Below are 11,660 nucleotides of genomic sequence, written 5' to 3'. Positions count from 1 at the left end.
ATGGCCACCATCACCTGCAATCGCTTCACTGAGGAGTACCAGCTCTTTGAGGAACTGGGCAAGTAAGTTGGAGATGGGGCTGGTATGCTCAGAGCAGGGCTGTGCCCTGGCTGGGAGAGAGACTCAGCGGAGCTGGGAACTGCTGGAGATGAGGGAAAGGAGACGGGCATGGGGAGAATGCAGCGGGAATCAGAGAGGGCACGCGAGTGAGAATGGGGGCTTCCAGCCCCAGACCTGTTTCTCTGTCCCTACCTGAGTTCAGGGGCTGCTGATGGGTGCTTGACTGGGGGCTTGGGACACCCCTGAGGGCTGGAGTTGCCTGGGAAGGGCTCAGCTGCTCGTCTTATGGAAAAGCTGCTCCCAGAAAAGGAGGCTGCTAGCTCCCTTGGGAAGTTCCCCAGCCGGCAGGAGAGACAGGACAGCTGAGGAGGAAAGCCAAAGCAGTGGATACCCCTCACATGTCTTTAAGGAATTTATCTGTGTGGATTCACTGGGGCTTGACTAGACCTGCAGGAGACCCAGTCTGCCTGGCAGCCCCCAGAGAATCCTGGTGGCTTTTGGAAAGATCCAGGGTATTCCCTACCCCTGTCCCAGTGCAGGTGAGCCATAGCCCTGTCTGACCCTGCTCTCCTGCGAGGGAGGGCTCAGCAGCTCGGGTCCAGGTGTCATCGTGTGTGTCTGCATCAGTGCATGTGTGTGTGTGTGTGTGTGTGCAAACAGAGCTGCCTGTGCCCAGCAAGGGGATCCTGGGGAGCACTGAGCAGCCATGGGTGCTGCAGGAGATGCCAGGTTCCCCATGTGGAGGGATGCCCCGCGTCCCGCCCAGCGTGTGGCTGTAAACCGGCGCGGGAGTGAGCAGGCATGTGCCTCTGTTTTGGTTTCTGTGCCTTTTTTTTGGAGCTGGTGTGTAAACCTGGGCCGTGTGGCCACCGTCCCTGCAGAGTGGCTGGCAGTGTGGTGGTGGGCTCAGGGTGCCTGTGCTCTGGAAGGGAAGCTTTGTCCATCCAGAGGCACAGGGATGCTCCGACCCCGCAGCCCTGCGCCGCCCGGCACGGAGCAGCCTGTGCCTGAGCCTGTGCCCACCTGCACGTGGGTGTGTGAAACGGGGGTGAGGGAGAAGGGAGAGGGCAGAGATGGGAAAATGGAGAGGCTGAGACAGTAGGACTTTGTGCTGGCTGGGCTGAGTGCTGCTCACATTCCCCAGCCAGACTGTGGCACCGGGGTGCTGCTATGAAGTGCAGCTCCGTGGAGGCAGATGGACCACCCCTGTCCTGGGACATTCACACCCATCCCTGTGGCATCAGGGTGACAGAGAGGGGCTGGTGGACAGCAGGGCATTGGGTTGGGAAGTGGGTCCCTGTGGCAGGGACAGCCCCAGCCGGCACTGCAGGCAGGAGGATGAGCACCCTCTGGGGAGCTGGTGGCAAGGTGGGATGTGGGACCTGCTTTTTCCAGACTTTTCTTGGCTTTTCAGGGCTCTAGGGCTTTCTGGTGGTGGCCGGGGATGGGCAGGTGAGGCAGTGGCTGCTCTGTGCCAGTGGTGAGGCTGTGGGGCTCTGTCTGGGCAGAGGTGGCTGTGGGGATGTGGAGGGGAGTTTGCAGGCCAGGAGTGATGGGGGAAGACCAGGAGGGCTCCTGGAGCTATCTGGGCTGCGATGCTTTGCTGGGTGGGTGCTGACTGGAGGGCTGAGCACCCAGGCTCAGGGGCTGCCTGCATTGCCTGGCATGGTGGTCTAAAACCACCTGGACAGATGCATTTTAAAAGGAATAAAGGAGCAAAGCTGGTGCAGCAGCTCACCAGCCCCTGCGAGCATCGCCCCTGACCACCCCAGTCCTGTGGTGATGCAGGGGCAGCAGCCCCAGCTCGGTGCATCCCACAGCTCTTCCATCCACTCCAGAGGGCAGGTACAACAGCAGCACTGAGGTGTTCCTGAGTTAGGGGCTTCACCAGGTTAGCCAAGGTGCTGTGGGGCTGGTTGGGGATTTTCCACTGGGATGGTTTCCAGCACATCCTGGCACATTCAAAAATCAGTGGTTTCCCACGGGGAAATTTCTGCTTCATGGGCTTAGAGAGGGAAATCAGGACGAAGTGCCGCACCTCTGCTCTGCTGCGGCAGCTGCTCGCACTGGGAAGTGCCGTTCCTCCTCCGGAGAGATGCTCCCGGTGCCAGCCGGGGTGGGTCTGTCCTGGCAGGGCTGGGCAGAACGGCTCTCCCCGCAGCAGAGCCTGGCAGGGAGCAGCGTCCTGCAAGGACTCAGAGCAGAGAGGGTCCCTCCTGAGTTTGCTGTCCCCAAGGGACTGGGGCGCGCTGCTGTGGGGCACACGGTGTGTCCCCAGCCCGGCCGGCAGGACGGCGGGTCTGGCTGCCAGGCTGCTGCACCCACCCCGTTTCTCTGCCATTTCCTCGGCTGTCACCCACCCTGACAGCCGGGCAGGTGGGGTTTGAGATGCCACACACCTCATGGCAGCACCACGGTGGGGCTTTGGGGGCAGGCGGGGATGGGAAGGGAGATCTGCGGAGTCTGCCCAGTGAGGCACAAGCCCTTGGCATATCCCTGCACCTCCCAAGCACGGGAGGACATCTGTCCCGAGTGGGGGACACGGAGCCGGGGAAAACCCACTCCTGCGGCAGCCCCCGCAAAGCTGAGCGAGGGAAGGAAGGGCTGCTCCGATGCCCCACGCTGGCAGGAGGGAATCAGGCGGAGGGCGGGGGGCAGCGGGGGGGACAGGGAGAGGATCCTGCCCACGGCCCCCCGGAGTAGGACAAACATGAAGTGCAGCTCCATCGGCGCCTCCAAATCCGCCCCCGCAGCAGGTTCAGGGAGAGGCTGGAGACAATTACCCTGCCGAGCCGTAGGATCAGCCCCTCCGCTCCCGGAGCTGCAGGAGAGGGGGCTTATTAAAAAGGAAAAAAAAAATATGGAGGAACAAAAAATCCCCAGCCCACACTCTTCTCTCTAGAAAGGAAAAAAATGCCTCGGAGGAGGAGGAGGTGTTGAAGAGAGGGAGGGTGGCAGCAGCACAGCCGGGCACTGGCAGGGAAGGTGTGAAAAAGGGAGAAGCAGAGCATCCTGGTGGCAAAGCCACCGCTTGAGCTGGTGGGGAAGGCCGTGGGGACAAGGCATGGGGTCATGCCTGCCCTAGGGATCAAGGGACTGAGGCTGCAGGGCTGGGCCTCAGCAGTGTCAGGGCCCTGGGCTGCAGAGACAGGGCTTGTGCTGGGCTGTGGGTCCAACATCACCCTGCGCTGGCAGCCGGCCAGGTGACAAGGACACGGTCTGTGCCCATGGCCCTGCAGGGGATGTACCCAACCCCTGCTCAGACTGGGGCATGCTGTCTCATCCAAGCCAGGCAGAGAGGGGGGTCCTCAGCTGCCACCAGGGCTGGGGTGATCCCCACCTAAAGACCCAGCACCCTGGGAGCAAAGGGACAGGCTGCTGCCCGTGGCCAGGGAACAGGACATGATTTGTTCCTTCCAGAGGGGTTTCTTGCAGCTCAGGGGGGCTGAGCTCCCTGCCTGGCACCCCTAGCAGTGCCTGCAGTGCTCCATGAGCCCCTGGTGTGGAAGGGCATGCCGCCTTTGCCATGAAGATGCTGTATTTAGGTGGAGCAAAGGGGTTCTTTTTTTTTTCCCCTAGGATGGAAAAATCCAACATGGAACTGAGTAGCAAAGGAGCAGCCTGGCACAGGGAGTAGAGCCTGGCTGGGGGTTAAACACCCAGTGTGGAGGGTTCCTGGCCAATGCAGACCCACTGAGCGACCCAACTGGAACAAGGATGGGGGTATGGCAAGCATGCTATACCCCTGGGTATCCTGCACCTGCATCCAGTGTTCTGTGTTCCACCCACCCACCTGGCACACAGGGTTTTGCTTATGCTTTACAGACCACAAATAGACATTTGGTTTCTGTTAGGAAGGTCTGGAGGAGCCAAAAGCCAGGAATGCAGATGGGGGAATGAAACAGTCGCTTCCCATGACTCCCCCTTTTGTGCTGTTCAATTCAAATAAGTAGATGAGCAAGTGGCTGTGGACACTGGGACCAGGAGTGACCATCGGTCCCCAGCCTCCGGTGGGCCTGGGACACCCACAGCCCTCCAGCCTCCTGGTGGGTTCTGCAGTGAAACCCAGAGCTGGGGCAGAGGGACATCCCTGCTTGCTGCACTTTTTGCTGCAGACTGTCCTGCCACTGCAGAAACCTCACACATGTCTTTAGGAAAAAAAAATAGATGAGTCCCAGGGATCCACAGGAGCCCAAAAACCCTACACAGTGTGGAGCTCCCAGCAGGATGAAGAGAGCGAGACCACAGGACTGCCAATAGCTCTGGTCTGCCCACCTATGGCAAGCTGGCTATGAAGCATTTCGCCCACCCTTTCCAGTTAATTCTTCCCCAGTTTTCAGGGATATTAACAGCTCAGCTCTTTCAGCAGCCAGGATTAAATGGCAGGACGGGGAAGCTGGGAAGCACCAGGATGTTTTCCCCCAACTCCTGCCTGGCACGTGCCGTGAGCGATGCTCTCTGGGCGCGTGGGCTGCCAGCTCTGCTGGGGCTCCATCCCCATCCCTCCACACCCGCTGCTCGCCTGCTCTCCTAAAAATCACATTCCAACCCAAATTGCCCGTCTCCACCCGCCCCCGCGGCTAAAATCAATTATCCGCCGCTCTCGCCAGCCCGCGGGCTTTTATTGCTCGGCAGGGAGTTGGAGCGGGGTGAAGGGGACTGGGGGAGGGTGGGGCAGGAGGTGGGATCGCTTTTGATAGTTGTTATTTTAGCGATTGGAGAGGTTTGGCAGGAAAGGGAACCTGGCACAAAGGTTGTGCTCAGCAGGGCTGGAGCGTGCATGTGTGTGTGATTGCAGTGCTGCAGCTCCCAGCATTGCGCCGGCACTGGCAGTGCCACGAGCTGGCAGGACTTGGGGCAGGGGGTACCAGGGCAGACAGGAGTCCTTGGAGTGTCCCATCACTCGTGCTTGCTCGCCTGCCAGACCCCAGGAGAGATTTGCACGTGTGCAAGGTGCAAGAGCATCCATCCCTGTCCAGCTGGGCTCCATCCTTGCAGAGTCCCCTGGGCTGTCCCTGCCTGGGTGACATGGGGGGGGGGGGGGGGGTGGGGGGCGAATCTGGCACTGGTCACAGCTGCCAAGTCCTGCTGTGACTGAAAGGTCTAGAACACACAGACTGAAGTGGCCAAGAGCTACGCAGCAGCTGAAGCCACCACGATTTCCCTTGGGAAAACCAGCACCCCCGGTAAATCACTGCCCCTTCCCTCCTGGCCACAGGGAGGGCAAAGCCAGGAGGAAGAGGAGGAAAAGTGCACAGTGCCTGGGGAGTCCCAGAGGAGCACGGAGGGGAGAAGCCCACATTTCTCTCTAGGTCTGCATGTGCCTCAAGTGGTACAGGGAAGCCGATCCCTCCAGGTTTTGTACAAGTCCCTGCCCCAGTGAGCACCTATCCCCATCCCCGTCCTTGTCCCCAAGCCTGTGGCTGCCCCTCACCCCACAGCCACACGAGGGCTGAGCTGTGCCCGCTCCCACACCAAGCCCTTCACCTCTGGCTCCTGCTGTTCCCAGGGGTGCCTTCTCCATTGTCCGGAGGTGCGTGAAGGTGTTGGCAGGACAAGAGTACGCGGCCAAGATCATCAATACCAAGAAGCTCTCTGCTCGAGGTGAGTACTGAGGGTGTTTTGGGGAAGGCAAGAAGTGAGCAGGGCTCATATAGGGGGGAATTTGTTCCCTCTACATGTTGCTGGGATGATGCCTTTGAGGTGGGGGTCTTTGATTGAGGGTTCATCCCACCCTGTCCCTGCTGTGGTACTCCCCGAGCTCCTTGATGGATGGAGTGAACATCCCGAGGCCGTGTCTTGGTGGCTGCTTGCCACATCCCATCTGATCACAGGGATGCATCTGCAGCCTGGCTGTGTCAAGGCTCAGGGGAGCTCTCAGACCCCAGTCTGCCTCAGGAGCCAGAGGACCCCATTTCTGTCCCTGAGACCCCCCCACCACCCTGCACACACATTGCAGCAAAATGATGGTTAGAGCCTTGCAACAAGTCAGACCAGCTTTGGGTGCAGGGTAGCAGTTATTTTGGGAGGATAACTTCCTGAGAGGGCCCCTGCTGACTGACACCCCATCCCTGCTCTGGGGTTTGTAAGTTTTCTTACTCATATACCTACATCAATGAAGGGGGAACATCCCTTCAGGCAGGGGTTTGACTTCATTTCTACCTGGAAATGGGTCCTCACCCCTCGCCGCCATCTGCTCTGGTGGAGCACGTTGGCTGTTTGCTGCTGGAAGAGGCGCTGGAGGGTCTCTCCTGGTGGGTATCTCTAGTGAGGCTGACATGAACCAGCACAGAAATCATTACCCAGCCCTTGCCTCAAGCCAGGGACCCTTCTGTCCCCCTCTGCCCCACCTGGCAGAGGAGCTGTGATGAGGTGGATTGAAAAGATGAGGCAGCAGATGCTGTGTCCCCGCTCCGGCTCCTCCCTGGCTATCGGCAGTGCAGGATGTGTGCTGGGAGGAAGCACCCTGCCAGGAGGGTTTAATTAACCTCCCTCGGTGTCTCTCCCAGTTCCACTGCTGACCTCCGAAGGCAGAACAGAAATGCAGAAAAGAGTGACAAGCTCCTTTCTGACCTGGAATTAAACTAGCATGTCGCAGGATCTCTCCCACAGCGCTGCCAAAGCGGCGCAGCACCGGCACTGAGCCCCTGAGGTCCTCCAGCATCGACCCTGCCCCTCTTCAGGGATGCAGATCATTTTCTTCCTTCCAAGCCAAAGGCTGGGCTCTGGGCAGGGTGTGCAGTGCTGGCTGGGCTCAGCCCTTGGCTCCTGCCCGTGTACCCCAGCTGGCAAACGCCTCCCAGTTTTCAGGGCTGCCTGGAGCAGCAGATTGAGCCGCCCTCCCTTTGCTCCCTCCTGCCTCCGCTCGCCTCCTCCGGCTGTTTGCCCCTCTCCATTCTCTGCTGGGGTTTGTGCCATCCCTGCAGCGCCCAGCAGTCCCCTGGAGAGGATTCACTGGGGTTCTTTTCCCTGCTCTGTCAGCTGGAATCACCAGTGACTCTGGCTAATGGTCTGGAACACCCCGTTTCTGCGCTGCTGGCAGGGAGGATGGCACTTCCCCAGATACAAAGGGCAGGTAGGAGAGAAATGGGGAGAGGGTGAGAGAAGACACCCTCAGTTGTGGTTTCTTTAGACATCCTCATGCTGCCACCACAGAGGGGCCAGGAGGAGAAAAGGTGGAGATTTTGGAGGAAAAATGGGGTTTGGGTATGTGCAGGAGCTGGGTTTGTGGTGTAGGAGAAGCTGTAACCCACATCCCCAGTGAAGTGCTTGCCCCACTGGAGGCACTGTCCCTCCATCCCATCCCCATTGTCCACCCCACAATGGACTTTAGTTGTGAGAACATCCCGAACTCCAACCTCTCATTGTCACCCTGCCCCACCCTGGGAAGGCTGTCACCCATCGGGGGGGAGCAATGTGGGGAGCTGAATGAGGCCACCAAGGTTATCTCAGCCTTCAGCTCACAGCCTCCAGCACAGGCTGCAAAGCTCACCCCAAGCCCCAGGGTACCTCTGGGACAGGATCCTGAGCCCTGGGGAGGCCGAAGCCCTGCAGAGAAGGGGCTGCTCTGCTTTCACGGCTCAGCGGTCGGAGACACCCAGGTTTGGTTTGATGCAGAGCGAGACTCTGGGGTGTGAACCTGCAAGGTAGCAGTGAGAGCGCTGAGAGACAGCAGCCCTAATTATATCCTCGCTTGTCCTGGCTGCTGAGTGCCTGCACAAAATGCCTCCAGTCAGGCACCTCCATGCAGGGCGGCTGGGTCAGGTGTGAGCAAGGAGAGAGGGGCAGAGGAAGAAACAAAATGATTTGCAGATTCATTCTGAGCTGTCCCAGGGCGGAGGATTTTTTGGCACAGCTCAGCTTACTTTGCCCAGAGCTCTGTTGTCTCACATCCCCAAGGCTGCTGAAAGCTGGGGAGTGGGACCTGTGCTTCCTGTTTGGAGACAGGCACCGGTTCTGAGATAGGGTTCTGCTGTGGAGGAGAGCAAAGCCCTGGTGTGGAATGGCTGACGATGGCGAGGGGGAGTGAAGCCCATAGCCTCATTTCATCCTCACACCTCTCACTGCTTCACTCTGCCTTCAATTGCTGAAATTGTACCATGTGAGGCTGGCAGTGTCCTGGCTGATTGCCTGTGCCTGGGTGAATAGGAGAGAAAGGAACAGTGCTGCCAGCAAGGATAACCCAGGCAAATCCAGGGTATTTGGAGGTGATCGGAGATTGTTCAGCAAAGAACAGGGAGAGGGGAGAGTGAGGGATCATTCCAAACCCAAGATTGCCCATGGCATCAGCGCCTGAGGGGCTTAGCCAGGGACTGCATCTGTGCTGGGATTGTGCCCAGCTGTGGTTTGATGCAGAACTTATCCCAAAATCCGTAATTCTTTAGGAAAAAGAAAAAAAAGCTGCTCTGTCCCCCCAGTTTTCCTGTGCCAACACCTCCTCTGAGAGCCATTGATTCCCTTCCTCAGATCCTAAATTAGAGCCGTTGCCTCTTTCAGATCACCAGAAGCTGGAACGAGAAGCCCGGATCTGCCGTCTCCTGAAGCACCCCAACATTGGTAAGTGCCCCCCCATTGCTGGAGCTCCATCCTGGCTCTGCTGCCCCCCTGCCCTCTCAGGTCCCAGCCAGGGCTAGGGAGTCTCCAGCCACAACCCAGCCCCGTCTGCAGCAGCACGGACTGCTTGTCCCAGAGGCCGAGAAGGGCTCGGTGTCGTCCTGCCCGCCTGATCTGCAGAGCCATCCCTCCTCTTCCTCACGGGAAACACCATCCCCAAATGGGGTCATGGGGAAAAAGGCCCCCACTGGGCACAGGGGGGCTGAAGTAGGTCCGGAGTAACCCACTTGGCCACAGCTCCCTCGGGGAGAAGCGGAGCCCCAGGAGGCTAAAAGAGGCTATTTTTACTGCTCTCCCCCCGCTCGGGTGCCGTATTCCTCTGCGTGCTCCAAAAAGCGGCTGCAGCTCGGAGCAGCAGCAGCGGCAGCGCGGGGCGTGTGGGAGGAGCGATGGCGGGGGGAAGCGAAGACTTTCCCACCGACCGTCCATCTGAAAGTAGCCTCCTTCGGAAAAGCTGTTTCAGGAAAACTCCTGAGCCCCTGCAAAAGACAAAAATAGGCCAGAAGGAGAGAGAGAGAGAGGGGAGGGGAAAAAACTGCAGTAAAAAAAAAAAATCCCAAACTCCATCGTGGAAGTGATGCTGATGCAGGCTCTTGATCCCTGTGGATGGTCTGGGTGAATCCCCTCTTCTCTTTGCTGCACACCAGGATGTACCAACCCCAATGGGATCCTGCAGATTTAGGGAAAGCATTTGGTGGTTTCTGCAGTCCTCTCAACCCACAGTCAGGAGCTGGGAGGGTTCCTCTGTGGCTGAGCTGCTCCCTGGCCCCCTCACTGCTCCGGTGACCTGGATCCATCCTTCCCCAGGAGCTGCTGCAGCAGATTCGGGGAGCTAGAACCAGGGCCACTGGGACAAGCCATGTGGCTCCTGTCCCATAAATATTTCAGTTCCAAAAAAGACTGTCAGCTTCCATCTGTCTCGGGCACACGGCTGCGTGGCAGGTCTCCCCTTCACTGCCGGAGAGCCGGACCCTGCAGCGTTCCCCAGCCTCTGCTCCAGCAGGACCGGGAGCTGTCCTGCAGGGGTCCCTCCGGGGCTTCCAGCCTCCTCCTTGCACCAAAATACATGCGGGGATTGCCGAGACCTGAAGGAACACACTGCAAAGTGTGTGAGTAGGAAGAAATACTAAACCTGGTGGAACTCACCGTGTGAGACCGGCAGGATGGCACCTGCAGGTTCCCCAGGTTCCCAGCTTGGCCACAGCTCTTTCCCACTGCTGTCTTCCACCCCTCTCTCTCCATCACCTTCTTGTGGGGCTGGCAAGGTCTCCGAGGACCAAAACATCTCAGCTGTCCCTGTCCTTGTCCCCCATCCCTACACTACCCCTCACTGTTTGGCTGTGACCTGGCAGCTTCAGAGCTGCAAAGGCTGGAAGGGGTTAACAGCATGAGATGCTAACAAGCCCAATCTGCTGCTATTTATACCCAGGAGGTTCTTCTCCACCCCCCACCCCACACCCTCTTTCCTTTCACCCCCCTCTGCTGCTCCTGCTGCCTGGAAACTCGGGCTTGCAGCTTCCCCTCCGTGCGGCACAGGCGGCTCGGTACCCACACAGGAGCTGGAGCGAGCGGCGCCACTGCAGAGCAGCCTGGCCTGAGGAAGAGGAGGCACTGCTGCTGGATGAGCAAAACAGCCCTGTCCAGCCCTTCCTGGGGAGAAGCACCCCAGCTGCCAAGGGGCTTTGCTGTCCTCTTACTTGTTCCCTGCAGGAAGGGGCATCCTTCCATCTCCCATGAGATGCCGTGCTGTAGGTCCTGGAGGAACTGACCTGTGCTCTGCACCGTGCCTCACATGGAAAGATGTGCACGGGCAGTAGAGGCAGGCCCAGGTGCCCAGGACCCCACAGCACATCCACAGCACAGGGAGAGCTGTTTCCATTCAGGGAAATCTTGCTTTATTGGGAAAACTTTGGCTGCAATCAGCCCTGGAGTTTGAACTCCAGGTACTTGTCCTCTGACTCTCATTCCTGAAGCTGTGTCCTGCTCCTGTCTTGGCTCTCAGCTCTGAGCTGGAGTGGTTTGGCCAGTGTGGCTCTCTCTGACTATGGTCAGTAACAGATACTTGTAGGATCAGGCTATATTTAGAGCAGCTGCTCCCTCTTATACCTTCTTGGCTCCTGGCAGCCACAGGCTTTGGGACTTCCCCAAGCAGGGAACATATCTGGACCATATGCTTGTGGTTATGCTGGCCCTATCCACACCAAACTCACCTAATCCCTCTGAGAATACGTTGGATTCTGTGGGATTCCAGGCGTGACACCCCCAAATCCCTCCCAGGCGAGATGAAATGGGAGGAAATGTGTTTCTTCCAGCAGAGGAAGACAGAAAAGCTGGGGTTGTATGTTGGAGAAAAACGGAGCAGACACAGATGTCAGAGCACAGGGGATGTCTGCAGAGGCCAGCAGTCAGGAAGGATAACTGGGGAATGAGATGAGCAAGTTGTGTCAGTAGCCAAGACCACGAGAGAGACAGAAAAGATTCTGACCAGCCCCTCTGTCCCAACAGGACAGAAATGAACGACACGCACACGCTGAAATGTCCAAGGTAAAAAGGGAGTAGTTTATTTCCAAACTCATATCAATATTTATAGACTTTCAAAACTGACCACGGATTGGAGGATGAAATTGCCACCTCCCCAGATACACTGGTCACCAACAGTCCATCAATTCTCGCGTGAGAAACTCCATTACAAAAATGTAAACATCAGAAGGCTTAGATGAACTTAGAAGAACAGGGTGACACCCATCAGCCCTCTATTGCTCTGTGCTCTGGCCAGGTGAGGTGACACTGCTGGCAACATGCTCTTGGCAGCCTCTGGGTTTGTCCACGGAGCTTGGAGACAGGAAAAGGCCCAGCAAAGTGGTGTTTGCTGGCCTGGCAGATAAGAGTGACACGGTGCCGTGTCTGTGCTCAGTGCTGGGGTTGTTATCTCCCCTGGCTCACACTCAGTCTGGAGGATGTTTCCATATAGGACTCAGCTGATTTTA

The 11,660-nt window shown here is 58.1% G+C and overlaps 1 protein-coding gene across 1 annotated transcript in view; it reads left to right on the top strand.

Annotated features, from left to right (window-relative positions):
* CAMK2A (calcium/calmodulin dependent protein kinase II alpha) overlaps positions 1–11,660 on the top strand; it is a gene marked incomplete at its 5' end in the record, with an annotated part of 30,530 nt that continues 18,870 nt past the window's right edge. The window contains 3 exons of the mRNA XM_084215728.1: positions 1–62; positions 5,570–5,664; positions 8,557–8,616. Coding sequence (XP_084071854.1) covers positions 1–62; positions 5,570–5,664; positions 8,557–8,616 — 217 coding nt within the window. The remainder of the gene's footprint in view (positions 63–5,569; positions 5,665–8,556; positions 8,617–11,660) is intronic.

The sequence above is a fragment of the Fringilla coelebs genome (genome assembly GCF_963513975.1).
Source record: "Fringilla coelebs genome assembly, chromosome: 15".
NCBI classification, from domain to species: domain Eukaryota; kingdom Metazoa; phylum Chordata; class Aves; order Passeriformes; family Fringillidae; genus Fringilla; species Fringilla coelebs.
Note: the sequence above shows the minus strand (reverse complement) of the source record. Positions and strands in the feature narration are given on the sequence as shown.